Source organism: Acipenser ruthenus, chromosome 47 (assembly GCF_902713425.1).
Source record: "Acipenser ruthenus chromosome 47, fAciRut3.2 maternal haplotype, whole genome shotgun sequence".
NCBI lineage: Eukaryota > Metazoa > Chordata > Actinopteri > Acipenseriformes > Acipenseridae > Acipenser > Acipenser ruthenus.
Genome location: NC_081235.1, coordinates 9,012,053 through 9,034,435, shown reverse-complemented (window position 1 = coordinate 9,034,435; position 22,383 = coordinate 9,012,053). Strand labels below are relative to the sequence as shown.

The window sequence follows — 22,383 nt, the reverse complement described above, 5'->3', positions numbered from 1 at the left end:
CAACGTACAACGGGCAAGTCTTCGCAGTCTTTGATATGATTTATAGTTTAAGCTGATGCTATCCCACATTTTTATTTGTTTTTTATTCTAGGTCCAAAAGGGCTGAATATACTAATCCCTTTGTCTCCTACAGTGTGTAAGTACAAGTGTTCAGACTGTTTGAGCCTCTTAATCAGCGGCTGTTGAATGCTGCGAGATACAGCAGTGTGAGTCACAGTCTGACTTGCCTTTTCCACCATGGCTTCCTCTAATTGCAGCCCAGGCTTCGTTTAGAAGAGACATGAATGACTCCCACTTCACTTGCTGTGACTCATGCTTTGACACGTGACCCAACTCGCTTGTTTTGACTCCCCTTTGCTGTTTTCCCTGTTTCAGTCCTAAGGCTCTAATATTTAGTGAAGGACAGGAAGCTCAGGATTTTGTGGTGGTTTATTTCATGTAAACCTTTTCTTTTTTTCCCAGAGGCTCAGGCCAGCTTAGTTGGTCTAGTGGTTGGTGCTGAGGAACGAGAGGTTCTGTGTGGCCTGGTGTTTATCTGTGTGTGTGCGCGCCGCAGTCTTACACCGTGGCTTGTAAGCTGTAGAGAATACTTTGTTTAAAATGCATGTTTGCAACCCTGGAAAGTAGAGAGTGGTCATAGTAGCGGTTTCTGTGGAGGTCAGTCCTCCCTATGCGGTTTCTGTGGAGGGCAGTCCTCCCTATGCGGTTTCTGTGGAGGGCAGTCCTCCCTATGCGGTTTCTGTGGAGGGCAGTCCTCCCTATGTTGGCTCATTCAGTGGTTTCTGGTGTGGAACTGTGTTAGTGAGTTGTTGTGTTTTTTTTTTTCTTCCTCCTTCTCTTCATTGCTACATTCAGGTCCAATCTCCTAACAGACACGATAGTATCAGGAAAATAAGTTAACACAATTAAAGTTGGAGACGCATTTGGCTTGCCAATGGATGTAACAGAACTGGATTTCTTTTTCATCTTTAAAAAAAAAATAAAATATAAAAACATGCAGGACTCAAGTATGATCTAATATGCCGTGCATTAATTCTCTTTCCCTGGGGAAGTTAAACCAAAGATTAAACTAATAAGATCAGTTAATGTTGCTTTTACAGTGAAGTTGGGAGAAGGCAGAGTGGGAGTGATGGACTGAGTGGCAAAAACAAAAGCAACTGAAAGCCCCGAAGACCCTTGAGTTGTGCAGTCCTGTTTCCCGCAGGTGGGGTTCCCCAGACCTTGCCTGCAGGTTGCTACACTATTCACTAACCCTCTTGGGGATCTTTAGGAGGGAAAGGCTGTTTTTGTGTGGAAGGTCACATTCCAGTGCTGCAGAGTCATTCAGGTCTGTGATTGGATGCACGAGGCTCGGGGTGTCGGGTGACTTCTGAAAACCCTTTAACATCAAGTTTGAGACGCAAGGATGGAATTACATGAGGAGTTTCACTGCTAGTGCAGGTCTGTGAATGGACGCAGTAGTGCGAGCTGGCCAGGCTGTCGGGTAGTGCACACTCTAGTCCTATTAATGGTTCTGGATTTGATTGATTTTTAGAATGCTATTATAAGCTACTATTTTGTAGTATTAAAACTCAATTGTGGCATATTCTTTGCACTGTCACCTCATTATTCAAGTCTTTATAAAGAGGGTGCAGACCATCCTGAGATGACTTCTACGCCGTTCCAGACACGCGGGATCAGGATTGTCGTAGGCTTTCTTTTCATTTCATTTTGTATGTATTTATTCTGTGGGGTTCTACTGCAGCACCACCACACTTTTACTAATGTCCCGCGAGCTGAGCAGATTCCAAACTGTTTCTCGTATAGCTAATTTGGGCTGCTTCCAGTTTCTCATTCCCCTATTTCCCATGCTCCTGCATTGCTGTACTGAATTTGTATTTTACCAAGGTTGTTGTTTGTGAAATTATATCAAATCATAAAGGTGTTTTGAAGTACAATGAAGAAATCTGAGAAGCATTTACACTGATTGCTATTGAATACATCTCCTTGCGTATTCTACAATGCCTATATCGAGTAATCATATTAGAACTGTTTTAATTAGGAATCAAAATGAAAACCCTCATGAATATGCATAAGTAATCATTAATATGCACAATTAAACCTCTCTCTTACTCTCCCTGACTCCCCCTCTCCCTCCTTGCTTAATAGAGACCCTGAAACGCACAGCGCAAGCAGATTTCACAGCTCACCCAGTCGTGCCGCGCATTTTCCCTTCAGTTCTGCCTTTTTGAAAAAAAAACAACAAAAAAAAAACACTTTTTTTCAAATGATTTTAGCTAATTGCACACACACAGATAGAGATTACGCATTCATCCTGTGAACTGCAAGCAGCGGTGTGCAGATGAAGCGCATATAGGCCTGGCCTCGCTGGTGTTTGGGGGTGGCTGTTTCGATGCCCTGGCTTGGTGGCACGCTGCCCTGGACCTAATCATGTTTTCTAACACTATTCGGTTCCTGGAACTCTGAAGTCCCTCACCCTCTTTTCTTTCCCCACCCTAAGATTCTCCCCTTTATGAACGCAAAGTTGGCTCCCTGGCCTGTCCTGTGGGGGGTTTACGCAGTGCTACGAACAACAATCTCTCCAGTTGCTGATCTTAAGAAAACAAAATCAAAAGACATTATGAATATTCATTAGCAGCGCACATTAATATGCACAGTTATGTAAATGGGAATGCAATTAAGACTAGTTTCCCCAGAGACCCTTGGCGGCTGCAGCACAAAAGGCGGTGGAATTGGGAGGTGGAATTTCTGACGAATGTCTGTTCTAGCGATCATTGAAGTGAAAACATTTTAAAAATAAGGCTTTTAAATTGTGAAATCTATGGAGTTGAATATGCTTGTCAGAAAAGGGAGCTATAGAAATGAAAGGAGCACAGTAATGCACAGCTCATTGTTTCCACATGTAGATTGTATTAATATTCGAGGTCCTAACCCTAGGAATTGTACATGTTTATTATTCTGCATGATAGATTAACACAGCGCACACCTGCTGGACTGGATTAAACCCAGCAAACAGACAGCTTTCCACTTACTGTGCTGCTCTTAGTTTTCATTTGGGAGACACAATTTGTCAGTAACCCCTAATCCATTCTGCATCCCCTAATGCTGGATTGCTGGCTTGCTTTAGATCTGTGCAGTAGTGATCTCTTGGGCTCCACATATAAAACTACGTTCTGGTCATTTTCGAACTCCGTATTGTCAAGCACTGTTTGAGTACTCTGTGCTGCCGTGTAAGGTTTATAGATGTGTCACAAGGCGGTGAATGTGACTGGCTGTGCAGGGTGGTAAGAGCGGAGGGCTTGGAGAATGAAGACCATGCACCGACTTACTCTCTAGCCCCTAGTCAGAGTCATTATACTGACTGGCTTCAACTGCATATAGCCCAGGATCCACCAGGATTACATGGCCCTGGTGTAATTAAGTCTGAAAAGCATAATTATGAATGCTGAATACTGCAACCCTGTCTGTGAAAAAGGGCCCAATAGCTGATAGTGTTGGCTTTTTAAACCACCTGTCAGCCAGCCAGCCAGTCAGGACAGGGCCTGCTAGAAGGCTAAAAACTCATTTATTTAAAAACAAACAAACAAAAAAAAGATTCTGAATGTCATAATTGCAAATGAATGACTGGTTGGATCAGTGGCGTTTTGATTTGCAAAGCCCCTCCTTTCTTCCCACGTGGTTCGTAGCGGCGGGTCGTGTGTGTTGCTGTCGTGTTGCAGACATGGCTTCACAGGAGGAAGGCTTCCTGAACACTTTGTCATGTTTCTGTTTTGTTCCATTTCAGGTTTGGATGAACGGTCCGGGTCAGGATCCTGGGGACCAGGAGAACAGAACAGCCCCGCTTTCCATCAGGGCAGGGTACGTTTCCACAAGTTTTCCATTTTGTGTTGTGCTTTGGGGGTGCGGTGGGTTAATGCCTTCTTTTAAGACTGGGGAATTCTTTGGAGTTTCTTGTAAGGAACTATATGGTGATACAAATACAGGTCTTACCGTAGCTGACTGCAGCCTGTGCAAACCACCAAACCTCTGTGTTTTATAACTCAGCTAGCAGGACATGGCACAGCTCTCACAGTTAGGTTAACACTGTCTCTGTGTGCAGCCCCCTTCCATTGTCCTTCAGAAGGAAAAAACAAACGCCCCCACTTTCCTTCTGCAAATGATTGTCTGGATTTCCCCTGTACAGAGAGCATTGCTGTATTGAATTTGCAGACAATTCTTTAATTTGAAAATAAATAAATAAATAAATACTTTAGTGTTTGGTGCAACAAACATTTTGTAGATGTTTTTACAGCATTGTAAAAATATGAAATGCAAAAATATACAAATACAGTGCTGACAGTGTCGGAACAGAGCCTGGGAATTAGGTTTCAGGGAGTTCTTCTAACAAATCCTCTTCGGCCATATGGCTGCTAAGCATGTCATTGCGTTTGAATGAACAGTGTTTCTGGTTACTAATTCAGATTTTGCTTTAGGGTTATGGAGAAGGCTCTCATTACAACGAACACGAAGGACTCGCTTCCTCTCCCTTCCTCGGCTCAGGTTTAGTTGGTAAGTATCTCCCAGCTCCTATTTATTTTTTTTTTTTTTTTGGAGTAGGGGGGTGGGCACACCTTGTATCCAATGTGGTGTCTGGGGAAAACAGAGTCATTTACCTTAATTGCCAACAAAGTCTGTGCAGGTCCCCGGCAGAGCTTCCCACATAGCCCAGCTGTCCTTGCTCAGCATGTCTAACTTGAATTGTTTCCCCACAGTCGCTGTCTGAGTGGATGTTTATGGGACAGGCAGGTAAAAGTTATGCAGCAAATGGTAGGGGGGATGGAGCCTGCTGGTTTCTCAAGTTGTTTCTTGAGACTATTAATAGTTGTAATTGGGTAGAAAGCGGCTGTTTCCACTGCAGTGCTGTTGGTTTGAGTCTTGGTAGAATGTGAAAGGGGGGTTTGGGGGAATCCTCCACTGGTAATGCAGTGCATACCGCTTAGCAGATACTGACAGGGACGTGCAAGGTGGGTTATTTTTGGGAGGCATACCTGAATGCTGAAGTGATTTGATGAGGCTTCAGGTTCTGTTGAATTCAAGTGGCTCCCACTTCCCATATCGACAGCCCCTATCCTACTTGCTCAGCAGGTTTCTCCCTAATTAAGATCATTTCAGGATAGTGGGGGTCCCCCTAATTGCCTCTCCCCAGCCTGTGTGGCTGTGGCTTTCCCTGCCAACGTGTACCCGGCCCTCCTGTGGGTGAGGGTAGGGGATAAAAAGAGCCGTCGGGAGAGGGCAAGCCCTGCAGAGTCTCAGTTGCGCCGCTGCTCAGTCCCGGTGAAGCTCTGCTCAGGGTAATTTAAGGGCATTCATGTGCAAATTCCCTGCGGGTTCGGGGGAAATGGCAGAGGCACTGCCAAGGCTGGACTGCACCTGCTACCCATCACAGTGAGAGAGAGTGGAAGAGATTTTATTTAATTACATTTGTTGTGTGTGTGTATTTAACATCCTAATTTATGACTTGGTTTGCCTGACACTATTTCAAATAAATACATGGATACCATTCTCTCAGCTTGTGTTTTGGGGTGTTTTGTCTCTCTTCCTTCTAAAGGATACCAAGTAGGATAATGCTTTAAAATCCAAACCAAGGAGGATATCCAAAGTCTATTCTAGAATATCCAGCTTTCATTGGTAATCCTGTTAAAATGCAGCCAAACTTTCCTGTTTGCTTATTTGGTAACTGGGAGAGAAATGTGCTCGATGACCTGACAGGTTTGAGTGGTTTCCTGTAAGATAGACGGCCATGGTAACAATCTCTCACAAGCATGCAATATCGAGTGCAAGATGTCAACAGTTGTCTGAGTTTATTGACCTGTGGGAGATTGTAAACAAGCAGAAAGGTCAAATGTGCGCACACCTCATTGTTTGGTTTTCTTCTCCCTGCAGGTAAAACGTATTCACCATTTGGAAGAGAAGGTGGAATGTCTGGAATTAGCCAGGTAGGCAAGCATGTGAATATGGCAAATATGTGTGTGATGTAGCCTATACTTTCTGGAGTGTTTCTGTGAGAGTATGTCTCCGTGCCAGCAGTCTTTGCTAACATGTGGGTCTCTGTGGCCCCAGTGTTTCCCTGTCACTACTTCACCTCCATTGTCCCAGTTAGGGCTTCACCTCCTGTTTGTCTTCAGTTGTTTTTGTCCAAGCCTTACAGGGACCTCAATAAGCAAAAACAAAATAACCTCCTCTTTTGTTCCTCCGTCATTTTGTTTTAATTTTACACCACTATGTCAGAATTTCCTCCCATTGTAATGCTGGGGGCTTCCGCTGCCTGAGACAGCTGTGTGGGTTTTTAGAGCCAGACCAGATTGAAGGCCCCTTTTTTCTCTGGCAAAAATGTTACCACTTGGGTCTGTGCCAAAAACGGCAGCTTCAATCCAGAATAACAGCGAGCCCCACGGCCCGAGGGTGTGGGAGAATGCGGGGGCTATCACTGGCACTCCCTCCCTCCCTCCCTCCCTGCTTATCCAAGGGCCTTGAGCTGGGTCATCTTACACTATGTCCTCTCACGCGGCTCTTGTGCTTTCTTTGTCATCTTTTAAAGAGGGACCATGTTGCAATTCTGTTTACTGTGCAGTGTTTTTTTTTTTTTTAAGCTTTGTAAGTCAGACATCTAATTGTGTGGATGACAAATTATTTCTCAAAGTTGATCAGTCTGTAACCTTTTAAATAGCTAGGATTTGTGAAATGATACATGTAAGATGGCTCAGAGTTTGCATTAGGTATGGGTTAAATATATATTTTGACTAGTGCAAGTCTGTTTGTGCCCGACCTTCTTACCTGACCCCCTCTCCTCTCCACTCCTCTCTCTAGGCTGGCTTCCTTTCCAGTGAGATGGCAATGCCCAACCCAGATGCCCTGTCTCCCTCTGGCATGAAGGCAGGCTCTCAGTACTACTCCTCGTACCCCAGCAACCCTCGCCGGCGGCCGGCTGACAACAACATAGGTGAGGGGGTGTGGGAAGCAAGGCCTTGAAGTTTAACATTTAATCATACCATTCTAATGCTAAAAACTTGTATGAAAATCATTGTCATTCTGACAGAACATTGCAATTCTAAAACAACTGTCGACTATGACTTGGTTTCTTGTATGGATTTAAGATTTTTTTGCAAGCCCAAAGATTATCTGAATTTATTTGTTCGTTTCAGATGGACAGCCTAAAAAGATCCGAAAGGTTCCTCCCGGCCTGCCTTCTTCAGTAAGTATACGTACTGTGAGCATGAGGATTGTGTGAGAGCGTGGCTGGGTGGGTCAGTGCTAATGTGAGGGGGCTGTCTGTTGGCAGGATGGGTCTACAGGGGCCGCTGTGGCGTCTATGCCTGCCTGCTTCAAGCAGCATCTTGAGTTGTGGCGTCCATTTCGGCAGCTAGGCGTTATCGACTTCAATTCCAAAGCAGCAGTGCAAGCAGACTAGTTGTGTTCCTTTTTAAATGAAACAAATGATGATGATTTGAGAGGTAATGAGCCATTTTAGTGCAGCAGATAAGAGCAAAGTTTTTAGATTGTAACTCTGCAAACTGTGTGGCTCGCAGGTACACAAGGGTTAATCCTCTGTGGTGCCTGTGTTCAATGGGATTGAGTGCTTTCATTTCATTGTTTTTACTACACTTGCATCCCCCGGCTAATATACAAATACCTAACAAATGAATAAATGCCTAATGTCCTGGCTCTGATGCTGCGGTACTGTTTACTGAAATCCACTGTTCCCAAGAGATTGATCCAGAGACACGCCACTTCAGTAACTCTCTGAAATGTACATGCCAGCAAATAGGTATCCTGCTATTGCACGCTCTGTTTTGTAAACTGCCTTAATCTGGTTGCTCAGAAACAGGGTTTTTTTTCCTCCCCTCACTTTCCTTTCCTTTCCTTTCCTCCCTCCCCTGTAAGGGACCTGTTATTGGGTTCATTTAGTCTCTATTGCCGCCTTTCTCTTTTTTCCTTCTCTTTTTTCCTTCTCTCTCTCTGTCTCCACCCCCACTCCCTCTCTCACACAGCTGCCCGTGGAGTTGGATTCCAGCCAGGTTTGGGCAGATGGCTCTGTAATTAGAAGTGCATCTCTCCATTCCCTTTCCACTTCTCCCTATTTAATCAAATTATAGAAAAAAAGTCAATTTGCTGGATTCGCATTCTCGGCTGCTTATGCCTTTTTATTTCTTCGTTCATGCAAAAAAAAAAAATTGGCGGGGCACCCTTTAGTGCCAGTGGTAGAGTAACTGTACTTTTGATAAACTAGACACAAAAAACAAACTGATTCTGTAGCTTGGGTATTCAGAGACATTGTTGGAAAATGTGATTTCTGTGTTCCATGCTGCAGATTTTTATAATGTAGCTGTGTGTTTTAAATGCACGCTTCTCAGCCACTGCTGGTAACCATTGAAACCCCAGCCTCAGAAATGGAGCAGGGAAAGGAAGTAAAAGCAGGAAGCAGCATTTACCTGAGCTGCTGTTCCAGGGCATTGCGCTCTGAGGGAATGTATTGCATGGTATGATTTTAATGCTGAGGCCTGTGCTGTCAGCACAGTGCACAGTGCACTTTTCACATTGCTCCTATGGGATGGAGTTGGGGTTAAGAGTAAGGACTTTGCCCTCTGTGTGCTTTTTTTTTTTCTTGTGGCCAAGATACAACGTTTAAAACTGAAGATGAAAAACACAAACTAACAGCTTGCTTGTAGGTGTAAATTAGTTCTGGATTTTCATGGAATCTATATTTAAACCCAAGTTTTCATTCCTGGCCAGGGTATGTTCATAGTTGGATTTGTGGTTGCTTGTTACTGATGATGCATGCCTTTAGATAAGCATTAACAGTCCCCCTGGTTATCTGTTTCAGGTTTATGCTTCAACCTCTGGGGAAGATTACAACCGGGAACCAGCCAGCTACCCCCCAGTGAAGGCGGGCCCTGGCTACCCCGGGTCCTTTTACATGCAAGGTGAGTCCTGCAGCCCCTTCCCCCACACAGGAGTGTCAGCAACACTGAGCATCTCAAACAATTCTGACCACACTTGTGCATTGCTTCCCCCTATCCAAAGCCAGCTGTTCAGTATGTGTATTTCACACCTTCTTGCTGGCAGCGTATCTGACTCCATGCAGTGTGTTCTTTGGGGTATGTTTTTCTGCTGTCTTGTTGGTCGTGGCACCTGTGTAGTCAGTGTTTGACCTTCTAGAGATGCAGCTGTCTGCATCACCGGTGGGTGGTGGGGAGGATGTGGGGGGTCTAGGTGCGATGTAACTTTTCGGCTGATTTTCAGCAGACTTGATTTAGTTTTTCTTTTACTGCAACACCTGCATTCTGCTGGCTGTCTTCTGTGTGTGTTTTTTTTTTTTTTGTATACCAATACATGTATCCCTTGTCACAGACCCGTGGAACTCCTCTGGAGAGATTGGCCAGGCTGGATACGCAGCCGTGCTGGGAAACCCCACTCACCTCTCCCAGCCAAGCGGCTTCACCAGCCTTCACCCGCAGGACAGGATGGTGAGTGGTGCTTGCTTCTCTCCTCTCTATACACAGCTAACCCGGCTTCCTACCAACTAACTATCTGCAGCCCATTCACTGCTGCAGACCATTTTGACACTTCGATTGATCCAAATTCACACAAGCCCCGCATATGGACCAACTCACGCAATAGAAATAAAACTACCTTCCGCAGTAGTAGTTATAGTGTGACTACATCGATAACACATTCTGTATTGCTCACTAAATGGGGAGCACTTGAGTAACAGCAAAGAAACGTATTAACCTTCTCAATGAAGTCTGAACATTTAAACAATTGTAAATGAAAGCATGTCCATATTTAAACTTGACAGCCCCATGTGTGATTCTGTAGTGGCACGTTCGATTTGCATTACCAATAGTGTGTGTGAAGTAGTCCTGTTCTAGTAACTCAAACGTATGCTGCTGACGCAAGGGCCGCTCTTACAGCTCCGCCTGTTCTGTTTTGTTTTTTCTGTGTTTTTCTGTATTTTGTATGAAGTGTGTGTTGCATCCTTTCCTAGCTTGATAGTAACCTAGGTGTGCTGTTTTGTCTCTCTCCTTTTCCATGTTTTTGAAGCAGAAGCGTCACTCTCTCGCGTTGTCTCCTCAGAACTACCCTCTGCACGGCAGCGAGGTGAACGGCAGCCTGCCGCCCGGCTTCCACGCAGGGTCAGCTGGCTACGGAGTGTCCAATCACACGCCTCCGCTCAACGGGGCGGAGCCCATCATGGGTAGGCACATTTCAAAGGGAGCAGTACTGCCCAGTCCAAGTCTACCTGTGCCTGCTGCAAAATAAGGGGGAAGGGAATAGACATGGACACGATTGAAACAAGCTGTAGTGCTCCCTCCCCGAACACATCTGAATGACTTGTAGCTTAACTCTTAAGACTAACAAATGCAGAACGTTAAATACTCCTGCAATTTAAATTTCCTTTTTTTTTGTTTAGCCAACAGAGGCACCACAGCAGGGAGCTCAGGGGATGAAATTGGAAAGGCTTTAGCTTCGGTGAGGATCTTTACTGAGCTCTTCAGCATTGTGCAGATGACACTGTGTTAAACTGTCTGCTCGGACTGCTTTGTCACATCAGTGTATTGACTTTCTGTTTTTTATCCTATCTGAAGATCTATCCTTCAGACCACAACAGCAGCAACAACTTCCCCTCCAACCCCTCCACACCAGTGGGGTCACCCCAGGGAATACCAGGTAAGGAAGGCTGCAGTCTGCTTCCTCCATGACTCTTACAGTGATTTACTTTAAGCAAGGCAGTCGGAGACTAGTGCTAATCTGGAGTTTGTGAACCCAGCTGCTTCTGCCGTGTCTATTTCTGTTTACCTGGCATTGTAGCCCCACCCAGTGGTATAAAGGAAGAACTGCTTTTTTGAAATGCTGTATTTAGTAATCTACCCCTTCAGTTGAGTTATTTTATTTCATTACAAAAAACTAATTAATATAATCATTTAGAGCTAAATCCCTTTACTGTGATCACCAGAGAGACAGAACAAAGTGTGTGATTTATACTACCAAAAAACCACATTGCCCACGATAGCATTGTTTAAGTGACCTTTCTTTATGGAGCTGATCAGGAGAGAGAGAGTTCACGGTTTCTTCTCTCAGCAGCTACATCTCAGTGGTCCAGACCAACCGGCCCGGCTGCCTTATCTCCTAACTATGAAGGTGGATTGCACGCCTTGGTAAGTGTGGGGCTGTCCGGGTCCAAACAGGAACGGGGCGGTTGCATTAAACACCTTAAGTTTTTAACTTGAGCTTAACACCAAAGAGGGATCTTTAATTCTCCTTGCATTTCAAAGTAATAAGACCTTTTGAATACTATTGGTTGGAAGGTGATAAAGATCTTCTAGTAATTTTGCTAGACAGTAATTCATATAGTAACCCTGTTTGAAGGGGAATCCTGTTTGGACATAACTTCTTTTTTTATTTTTATTTATTTAATTTAAGGATGTTTACATTTTAACTTGTCATCTCCCAAAAAAAACAACCATTCAGAAAGGTTTCTGTATATCTGTCAGTTGCCTTTCCTTTCTGTATCCTGTTAATTTTATGATAATTTAATGCTTGTTTAAATGTAATGTGCATCACCAATTTGCGGTTTTATGACTTTAGTGTAAAAGTAAAGAATCACTTTAAACCCCCCCCCCCCAGTCTGCAGCCTCCTTAAATCAGTGAAGGAATCTCACTTCAGGAGTTTCATGCAACCAAGCTCTGGTCTCATTTATTAATTGGGAGCTTTTGCTTGTAAATTAACACTGTATAAGTCTGTCTATTAATACGCAGAGATTTAAACTAGTGTGTTCAAGACTGTATAATACATGTTTATAAATCTAAGCAGCCGTAACGCAACCCCCCCCCCCCCCCCCCCCCCCCAGCCTTGCTTGTACGAGTCTCATCATTTGTTTTCTTGTGTGTGGTTTGTGTTTTTTTTTATGTTGCTGCTCTCCACCTACAGGTATCCTCTGTGAAAGGGATGTTGCATCTCAGTGGGATTTTAACCAGTTTAAATAAAATGAATGATGATGATGATGATGACGATGGTGATGATGATGATGAAAATGATGGTGGCTTTCAAAGAGTGAGGGTTAATCTTAACATTTGGGGGCAGTGTGTGTCTGTGTTTTCTGCACCTGTGTAATCTTGCTCACACTGGCTGTGTGTGGGGGGGTGGGGTGGATTCCTTGTTATAAAGTGCTGTGATTTTATGACCTGTCTGTATTCAAAGCAACAGTAAATCCCTTAAGTAAATGGAGGACCACTTGCTAGCTGCATAGTGCTTTGTGTATTGTACCACAGTGCATGGCCTGTATGTGTCAATCTGTATTGTGTAGTTATTCTCCTCCTAAATTAGTGAAGGTGGGATAATGCACAAGAATCTGAATGTTGTGTGTGACTATTTTGCGGTGAAAGTATACTGCGGGTTATGATTCCTCACATCTTGCCATTAAATACACTGAATTCAATCTATTTAAACAAAACTGGCATTTGTGCAATGCAATATTGTGACTTTAGATTTATAACATTTCAACATAAACTGTTGATGCAACTTAATACACAAACGCAGTTGCTTACATACATTAACACTTGCACTACTGGTCTGGCCCCAAATCTGTATTGGAACCGGCTTAATTCATCTTACAAAAGTCTTTTTATAAAGGTGCAGGTGATGCAGTGGTGCCAGTGTTGTGTATAGGGACCTCTCCCAGCTTTGAGATCCACGATAAGTTTTACTTTATTTTTTTTTGTTTTATAAATTAAGCAAAACAAGATGGAGGACCGCCTGGAGGAAGCCATCCACGTGATGCGGAGTCACGCAGTGGGTCAGGCCACGGCCCTCGCCAGCGGCCATGGGGACATGAACAGCCTGCTGACAGCAGCTGTCTCCGCACACAACGGGGGAGTCGGGGGCCTTGCCCAGGCCTTCTCGGGAGCGGGGCTGCCTCTGAGTAACCGGCACGCTTCCATGGTGAGAGGCCGGCTGGAGCTGGGGACGGGAGCCAACGCTCGCACACATTTTGGAAACGTGTGCTAGTTGTCTGCAGTAAACAAGACCTGTTTTAATCTTGTACAATTAATTGTTTCCAAGTATGATTCGGGGCAGTGTGTTGAAACTAGCTTTGAAAAATAGCTTGAGTTAAACTCGCCCATTCAGTTAGCAATAAATGAAAATCAAAACAATGCTGATCCAATTGGTACAATAGAGGGTTATGTTTAATATATTTTGGGTACAGGGACATGGAAACACAACTGGCTAATTTTGGGATGTTTTCCTTGAGAGAGGACTGGATTGTCTTCTCTGTGTTGTGTGTGTTTGAGTTGGGTGACCCCTGTGTCTGATGCTCTCCTCGCTCCTACTCACAGGGTGGAAGTCACCACGAAGACTCGGGCGGATTACCCAGCAACCCTGCGCTGCTCCATGGCCACCATGTCTCCCTGCCCCAGTCAGGGGCGCTCTCCGATCTCAACAGACAGCAGGACTTCTCCAGTTAGTACTGCCTTCAGCAAGGTCAAAGAGACCAGTGCAAGAAAAAAGAGCATGGGCACTGTCACTTTTCACATAATTGCATGGGCACACATGTAAAATATACAGAATTTATCTTTTAGTACCAGCTTCATTTTGTTGTGCAGTTAGGCCCCCTTATACAATGTGAGAAAGGGCCAGGCTTGGTGTGCCTCTGGCTGCCTGTAACTGGATGTCTCTTCTCTCCTCCTCTCCGCAGGCATGACTGCTGGAATCACACGCTCCACACACTCCTCCTCCAGCACAGACGTGAAGAGTGAGGGGAAGGAGGATGATGAGAACTCCAACGCAGACAAGTCTGAGGACGAGAAGAAGGACCAGAAAAGCTCTCGCAGCCGAACAAGGTGCTTGCCTGGCTGCTGTATTGAGAGGGGGGGTGGGGGAGGAACCCTGGGGGCAGGGTGTAGAACATGCTAAGCGGAATATGACATGTTTGTGTATATAGAAAATATTTATCCCACATAGGTGGAGAATGTATTGAATAAACCTGTTTTCCACACTGTGTAGCCGCACAACTACATCAGTTCATAATGCAGGCTGTTTAATTCTGCCCAGACCTGCATGTATTTAACATGTGAAAGCCCTTCGATCTCCACTGGTAGCTCAAGTGGTTGTATGTTGTATTTCACTGTAATTTGTTACATGGTCCTATTATCCCCATTCTCGCATTGTTTACAGAAAAGAGCCGTTTTCCTTCCAGACCTTCTCTGCCCTCTCAGACCAGGGAAATGAGGAGTAAGTTTGTTACCCGTGATCCAGTACAGAGCACCGGGTAACGGGACGGGCGCCTTCTGTACTGCAGCTTATAGCAGAGATCCCTGGGGGGGGGGGGGGGGGGAGCTGTTCTATTTTTAGCCTTTTAGGATTTTATATTTTGCTGATGTGGCTGAGTGTTTGTTCTTTTTTTGTAAGAACTGATGTCTTTTGTGCAATAATTGTTGGATAGCGTAAATAAGGGATCGGACAATTGAAAAAATGTTTGTATAATTGATTCCAATATATGTGGGATAAATATAATACATAAATCTACACTGAACAAGCATTCCCAAAAGTGAAGGTAAGTCAGCTGAGCTCCAAATCTTGACCACACACATGATCCGCTGCAAACTTCATACCCTTTTTATATATAAAATATTGCAAACAAACCTGTTTTATGGAGGCACCTTTTTCTGTTTCATTTAGTGTCTGTTAGGCAAGATATAGTGCAGCTTTTAATATCATGAATGATACAGGTTGAAAGATACTCTAGGAATAGATCCTTCAAATAAAAAAATGAAATATAAATATTACTAGAAATGTATTGCTCAGCAGGGACAGGCTGTCTCTTGTCTGTGTTGAGTTGTGCATGCTGGTCTGATCTTGACTGTTGCTGTTTTCTGAAGTACATTCTTGTGTTTATTTCAATTATTAGTCTAGATGAGGATGAGGAGGACCTTCCCGTAGAGGTTAAAGCCGAGCGAGAGAAAGAGCGGCGGGTGGCTAATAACGCCCGTGAAAGGCTGCGGGTGCGAGACATCAACGAGGCCTTTAAAGAGCTTGGGCGCATGTGCCAGCTTCATCTTAGCGCCGACAAACCTCAGACCAAACTACTAATCCTGCACCAGGCTGTTAATGTAATACTCAACCTGGAGCAACAAGTGCGAGGTCAGTGTGGGGGTCACAGAGTGGTGCTATCCATCTCCTCCTGTTTCTACAGCTCGCTGTGTGTAATACATGCAAGATGCCGTGCCGGCATGGGGCTGTCTACACTGTGTAACATTCCTGCAGCATGTCTGTCTTGTTGTTTTCTATCTATATATTGATCTCCCTTGCACTCCACCCAGATACCCTTCCCTGCCCTTCCAATCGAGCGCCGCTGCTGTTTGCATGCTTCGCCTAACCTTTAGCCATAACCTTCAGCACCTACATTGCAGGAGCTGCGGGTTATCGTGCTACTTCAAACAAAAAAGATCAACGTGAAACTTGGCTGTTGGATACAGAGAGGTTAGATGCTAATTTGTGGGGACCAGATTATTTATTTTTTTTGGGGGGGTGGAAGCAGGCGGGGGTCAGTAATTTAAAACTTAAGGTAAGTACGTTGACAGAACAGTCCCAGCCCTCGTGTCTGTCCAACCTGTTCACTTTAAAACTGCTTGTAAATCCGCACCCCCCTTCCTTAGTTTTAGTTTGCCCCGAGTGAGTCGAGCCACAGGAATTGCTGGCCTCATTGTTCAGCTGCTTTTCCCTTGCTGTGGGGTGGGGGATGGGCGCTGGAGGGGAGATCTCTTCTGTATGCATTGATATTAACTTCATGGCTTACTTATTTTTATTTTGCTTTTTGGTCTTGCTCCATCTTATCTTTCTCTCAAACAGGCTTTGGCATTTCTTTTCCTTTTTTGTGTTTGTTCAAAGGGAGTTGAGTCTGCATTCAGCTCTGACTTCACTTCTTTGGTTTTAGCTGCATCTTGGATCTGTCTTCCATATCTGCCCAGAGCAGCTGCTGCTTCCTCCTCCTGGTTTCTCTCTCTCTCGCTCTCTCTCTCTCTCTTTTTCTTCCTTTCTCTCTCTCTCTCTCTCTCGACAGTCCCCAGTTGCCGGCCCTTCCAGTGGCTCCCACTCTCGACCTGGCTGCTTGCTGTAGGATTGATCTGAAACCTCCCTAGGGTTCTGTCTCTCAATGTCCTTCTGGGGTGCTATTGCTAAGGGACAGCCCTCTGGCAGCTTTCACAGGTCATGTAGGTTAATGAAGTCTGACTTGACCAGTGCAAAAAACATGCAATCGTAAACCTCTCCTATATCTAAATGAGGGTTTGTTCCTAAAACTACCTCAATGGAGTCCTGTTGGCACAAAGTCTGGACATCTCCACTCTTGAAGGAGACGATAGGAAACCCTGAAAGCTCTCGCTCCAAATCCTCTGTTTCATAGAGCACTTCTCATAATGAGAGATCTGTGAACACACTCCCCTGGTCAACCCCCCTCCCCTCACAGCTCTTGACGTCTCTAGCTTTTGGCTCTGGGTTTTAAAGAAGGTCCTCCCACCCCATTGTCAGAACAGCAGGAGGTTGTGTTGCATGTCTGTACCCCAAAGGAAAGCTGGCTTGTACCCCCCACCACACCCTGATCACCTCCTGTAGCCTGATGGTTTAGATAAAGGCACACAGGCGTCCCCTCTAAAATAAGCACATATCATATGTATCCTCTGCCTGAAGACAGACATGCACATGCCCCTGCTGTTCTGCGCTGTGCTGAGCTGCACTGTTCTCTAACGCTCGCTGTGAACTCCACTGCAGCAGCACGGACGAGGGCCTCACTGTGGAGGAAAAGGAGCTGAAAGACCGGGACAGGCGAATGGCCAATAACGCCAGGGAGCGTGTGCGGGTGCGAGACATTAACGAGGCCTTCAAAGAGCTGGGCCGCATGTGCCAGGTGCACTTAAAATCAGACAAAGCCCAGACCAAACTAATCATCCTTCAGCAGGCAGTGCAGATCATTCTGGGCCTGGAGCATCAAGTGCGAGGTAGGGGCACCTCTTTCTACTGCCACATGGGGGGCAGCCCGGTCCGAGAGGGGCTCCTCACCCTCTCCCGGGTGGGTTGGGGGCTTTCTGCCTCGACACCTCAGATTCTGTCAGTGTCGTGGTGCTTGATAATGTGTTACTGCAAGCCCCTCCTTGGCACCCCTTGTCTGTCAGATGATATTTTAAAGTCGGGGTTGGTGGTTTTGCATTGTGTAAAGCGCATGGGGATCTCCCAGTCTCCCTTAAACGGGGCACTCTGACACACCCATGCTCTGCTCTGTCAGAAGTACAGGTATGTAGGTGTTTATTCTAACTCTTTTCTAATTCTTTCTCTTACACTCATTTCTTTTTCTTACTACTTTACCCTGGTTAGAGCTTAAGACTGGGTGTCAGGAATTCCTCAAATTGACCCTTAGGACACCTTCCTGACCTCAGCCCTTTCCTTGTGGGTAAGGGCTCGGGGGAGGGTGCTGGCTTAAGGGTTAACTGGAACACACAGGTTTCAAACGGCAGACTGCCACTTAAAAAAATAAATAAAACAAACTGAATGATGTCGTGCTGCTGTTGAAATATGTGATTGCCTTTCCTTTCCAGAGCGTAACCTGAACCCCAAGGCAGCCTGCCTGAAGCGACGCGAGGAGGAGAAGGTGTCAGGGGTGGGGGATCCCCAGATGCAGCTGTCAGGGGGGCACCCAGGCCTAGGGGACGGGCACAACCCTGTCAGCCATATGTAGCGCCAGGTAGCTCTCCTAAACACTGAGCACGAGTGCCACACGCACGCACACACAGTATTGCAAGACTGCTATACGAAAGACAAGACCAAGCGTCTTTTAAAATGTCTGGGCTGAAGTTTTAAGCTTTACTCCAGTTTAGTTATAAAGAGAACCTTTCTGGACAGTTGCACACTTGTAGGAGTCTGCATGTGTCCACTGTTTTGTGTTTCTACTGCACTAGCTAGATTTGTATTTGGGGTGTAGGCTGTTAGGGTGTCTACGTTTCGTAATGTTTCGTAACCTCACAACGCCCCTCACTGTCACTTTTCAGATGTTTTTACACGAAAGACATTTTGAAAGTATTTTCTTTTTTCTGTTGACTTGCACACAATTTCACAAACACAGTAATAGGTTAATAATGGCATGCAATGTGTGGGGTTTTTTATTTGGGGGGGGTTGGGGGGGGTGCAAAAAAACTTCCAACTAATTGTTTCTCTCCCTTCTTTTCTCCAGATCCGTGCTCTGGAATTTAGCAGTGCTCTTGGAAGATGTGGCCTTATATTCTTCTTCCAGCATCACCCTCATATACTGCCAAAGCTGCCACAGCCGGTGGGGTCGAAAGCTGTACCTGACACAACCGTCGCAAATGTGAAGAATTCATTTTGTTCATGGTTTTACATTTGCTTCCATAAATGATGGAACATTTCAACAGATCCTGGTCACTAAGTGGAGAATCTCAGCTGCTGCTTCTCCCCAACACAGCCAAGAGGAAATGAGAAAAAAAACACAGGAATTTGTGCCTAATCTTCTTTATATCTTTTGTTTTTATAAAAAAAACATTTTCGTAATGTTTGGAACAAACTTTTTTTTTAATTGCTTATTTGTAAGCAATTACTGTTAATTATTTTTTGTATAAAAAAAAAAAGGTCTTTAGTCATTTTGTGATTAGCATTCCCAGCAGAAAAAAGGAGCTGTCTTATTTCTCATTGGAAAAAACAGACTGGTTTGTCATGTAATGGTTATTGGAACCATTCAGGGCTTCAGTTGTGAAGTGGTCAGGGGCGAGTGAGTGTACAGGGGGAGGGGGGGTTACTTAAAAACATGCAATCTGTTTAGCCACACAGGAAGTAGGCCTCAATATGACAAATGGGAGCCATGAAAGGAGGAAGTAGCTGCAGTCCCCTCCCCCGTAGCAGCTGTTTGTAGCTGCTGTTTTAATTCAGTGTTGAGAAGGGTAATGGGCAACAAAGTGCCAGACCCCCCCTCCCCCCTCCCATACACACACATGCATACCCACTGCCTCACTCACTCACCCTTACCAAACTCTATAGAGGACAGCACTGTTGTATTCCCCGGGCAGAGCATGAACGATGGATAAGTCTGAAGCACTCCCTAAGTGTATTGGCTTCTCTGCTCGCTGCCAGCTTCTTTCTCACTGTTTCCAGCCAGCTCACATTTACACATTGGACATGTCAAGCAGCTGTTCTGGTGGACATTTTGCATTTAAAAAGATCCCCCCCCCCCCCCCCCCCCAGTAAGCCTGGAGCAAATTAATCCCTGTATCTGTTTCTCTCTGTGTACTGTATAGAGAGCAAGTCTCTAGAGCTTCGCAAACCCTCTCCTTTCATTAATCTGTTGGGGTTTATTTGTTCTTGTTTTTCATTGTTATTGTCTGTTGTTCTAGGGCAAGCATGTACATTAAAAAAAAAAAATCCAAGTCATACGTAAGTAGGGATGTTATTTTATGTAAGATGAGCAAAACTATATTTTTATTAGACTATACATTGTAGATTTTTTTAAGAAAAAAAAAATGTAGTTGGGAGTAGAGTGTAGAGTTTGAAAAAAAAAAATGTCTTTAATGAGTTTGCTTCTCATGACTGCCATATGTCGGCAGTAATTTTTTTTTTTTTTTAAACATAAAATAATTAAAAACCTGGTATTGTGGACACCTGTATTGGCTCTGTTTGAAAACACAGGGAAGAGTCCTAATCTCTTGTGGGTGCACCGCCTGCTTAAAGGAAACTAAATGGAAGAAGCTGGTGGTAGAATAATTTCTGTGACCAGAGGAGTGTTGTCCTGTCTGTTTTTGCCGCTGTCTGTTACAGCAGAGACTGTGGTGGGGGGGGTCGGGGCTCACTGTCGAAACAAGCAAGGGGCCGAGTCTTCCAGGTGCAGAGCTGGCATAGGAATGTGCAGGAGAGACACAGAGCAGAGCCAGCGCGAGCCACGGGGTGTCAGGAGAGAGCGGGGTGACGCTCGTCCGCCTGGGGTTAAAGGTTCGGAGCGCTTGTGGGCATCCTTTCAAGAAGAGGAACTGCCTGTTTTGTTTGAGTTTTCGATTTACCGAGGGGTGGGTGGGTTACTCCGCCACACTCATTTAAAACTGGATTTGACCTTTTTTTAGTTGAAGCATTACCCTGAAACTAGTGTGCAGGGATTCTCCGTGATGCCCGTTTTAAACGCAGGTCCTCACCAGACCCCAGTATTATCCCCTTGTTATATTTTTTGTTTTTAATCCCACTTATAACCACAGCATTGCAGTGAGGTGACCTTGCTGGCTACCTCTGTACCCAGAAACTGAACCATCACACTGAACCATGGCTGAGCTGAGATTCAAAACCTGGGATTCTCATTGGCTTGAACCACTAGGCCTGTTGGTGCTACTTTTCTTTAATATTTGGTTATTGTTGGTCATCAGCTGATTTGTATTTATCTATTAACCTAGTGAAATTTATAACTAATACTCGTCGCCCTTTGTTTGATTCCAAACTACTGTGGTTCCAATGCAGTGTTCTTGCTATTCATGTTATGGTTTCATCCTGACACCCCTGGTTTCTGTTGGCTGTGGGGAATTTATTTTATTGGGGTGGGGGGGGGGGGGGGTATATAATTTATCAGACTGCTGACTGAATAGAACAAAAGTGCGTGCTTATCTTTAGTTACCTGACACAGCTACCAGCAGAGCCCCTTGGTGGGTGGCAGCATTGTGTACTTTCAGTAAACCACAGGGGGGCGCTGTTCACACCATTATTAGTTTACTGTTGACTGCAGAAGTGGAGCAGTGAGTTTTATTTAGACGTGATCATTAAAGAAAAGCAATAGTGTGGCCTTTTCATTCTCGCACTTCTGATGCCATTTGAGAGAATGATACCTAATCAGTGCCTGACATTTGTTTTTAAACTTTAAAAAGTAAAATAAAAAAAAATAGTGTAGTACATTTATTGCAGAGATGTGCAGTATACCCTATAAATGGTTTTAAATATGTGGGTAAAGAAGAAAAATTAGGCTTATTTTTCAAACTGATCCATTTTTTATATAACAATTTTTTGATAAAGAGGAAATAAAAATGTTATTTGTTTTGTAGATTTTGTGTCTGGACTCAAACTTTGATCTTGCTACATGATAGATAGTGATGTGGAAAACCTTTGAGTTCTTGTTTTTAATTGTCTGTTTAGCAGTTCTGATTAGTGTTGCCAGCTAAGCTGTTCAGCTGGCTCACACACTTGTACTTCGCTTAAAGGGAGAGGCATCTGCTTTTCTATGTAGAAGGGCTGAGGTCTCTGTCGTCTGAACAAGGATCTGAGGCTCCCAAACAGTATTTGTTGTAACCAGTACATTTGTTTACAATCTACATCTGACGTAGGGGAGCAGAGAAGGTGAATCTTAATGGCACTATCCAAGTTGTTTTGTTTTCTTTGTTCCATGTTTGCCCACTGCGCTTCCCCACTGGGCTGTCCCCGGCTCTCGAGTGATGTAGTGGGTTTGAGCAGATGACCTGCCCAGGCCTCCTGGGGCAGTGAAAGCAGGTGTCTCTGTCCTTCAAAGGGGGGAACACAACAAGTGAAAGGTTGCGTTTCAGAGTGCCTCCAGTCAGAACTTCTCCTTTTTATAAAGTAGCTATTGAGAACTGTCATGTATATAACAGTAATGTAGCAATAAATGTGCCATTTTTAATAACAAATATACTTTTTTTTTTTTTCAATGTCTGTCTTTTGAATCTTGTATACTTCAAAAAGAAAACAAAAAAAAAAACAAAAAAAACCCCAGAACAAGAAAAAACAGGAAAGGAAAAAAAAACATTAAAGGTTTTTACCTTAAACTGATAATGAGTGTTGCCTGACTTATTGTGCAGTCATTTTTATTTGTGTGTGTGTAACGTGCCCTAGTGTTTCCCTAACGAAATGCCTGCTGCTGCTGCTTGAAAGTTAGAACCCTGTGGATGTTAATACATCTCGTGCCCATAATGACTGGTTACAAAAAAGGAAATGCTAATAATACAGAATTTGCATGTCTAGGCTGCTCAATCGTTCTGGCTGTATAGCACAGGACTGGAGCCTGAAGGAGGCTCTCTTGTAAGTGGTTTGTAGCCCATCACCCTCCCTCTGCATGATTACAAAAATGTCCTACTCCATAAACACAGATTTGGCAGCAGTTAAAGTGGTAGTTAAAGCCACCTCTCCTGTATGAACAGGCTTTTGAGTGTCGTGGAATGCTGTAACCAGCAGGAGGCAGTAATCACACGTCTGTTGCATCTGCCGAGATCCTGAATCCCTTTGCAGTCCGGATCACACCTCACTCCTTTGGGTTTATGAAAAGTGTAGGTGTGCATTAATTTGCCATTGCATTTACAGTACATACG

At 44.5% G+C, this 22,383-nt stretch overlaps 1 protein-coding gene across 25 annotated transcripts in view; it reads left to right on the top strand.

Annotated features, from left to right (window-relative positions):
• LOC117966159 (transcription factor E2-alpha) overlaps positions 1–21,850 on the top strand; it is a 30,918-nt gene extending 9,068 nt beyond the window's left edge. For 5 of the 25 annotated variants that reach the window (XM_034911662.2, XM_034911663.2, XM_034911679.2 and 2 more), the window contains 19 exons: positions 3,785–3,858; positions 4,473–4,548; positions 5,923–5,975; positions 6,847–6,979; positions 7,182–7,231; positions 8,861–8,960; positions 9,388–9,503; positions 10,081–10,234; positions 10,451–10,509; positions 10,626–10,707; positions 11,119–11,195; positions 11,969–12,091; positions 12,773–12,979; positions 13,375–13,498; positions 13,734–13,878; positions 14,213–14,269; positions 14,946–15,178; positions 17,626–17,771; positions 18,258–21,850. In XM_034911662.2, coding sequence (XP_034767553.2) covers positions 3,785–3,858; positions 4,473–4,548; positions 5,923–5,975; positions 6,847–6,979; positions 7,182–7,231; positions 8,861–8,960; positions 9,388–9,503; positions 10,081–10,234; positions 10,451–10,509; positions 10,626–10,707; positions 11,119–11,195; positions 11,969–12,091; positions 12,773–12,979; positions 13,375–13,498; positions 13,734–13,878; positions 14,213–14,269; positions 14,946–15,178; positions 17,626–17,765 — 2,003 coding nt within the window. In that variant the 3' untranslated portion in view covers positions 17,766–17,771; positions 18,258–21,850. Of the gene's footprint in view, positions 1–3,784; positions 3,859–4,472; positions 4,549–5,922; positions 5,976–6,846; positions 6,980–7,181; positions 7,232–8,860; positions 8,961–9,387; positions 9,504–10,080; positions 10,235–10,450; positions 10,510–10,625; positions 10,708–11,118; positions 11,196–11,968; positions 12,092–12,772; positions 12,980–13,374; positions 13,499–13,733; positions 13,879–14,212; positions 14,270–14,945; positions 15,179–16,804; positions 17,032–17,625; positions 17,772–18,257 lie in introns of all 25 variants that reach the window. The other 20 variants (XM_059014267.1, XM_059014272.1, XM_059014264.1 and 17 more) reach the window with 16 other exon arrangements.
• Positions 21,851–22,383: the final 533 nt, after the last annotated feature.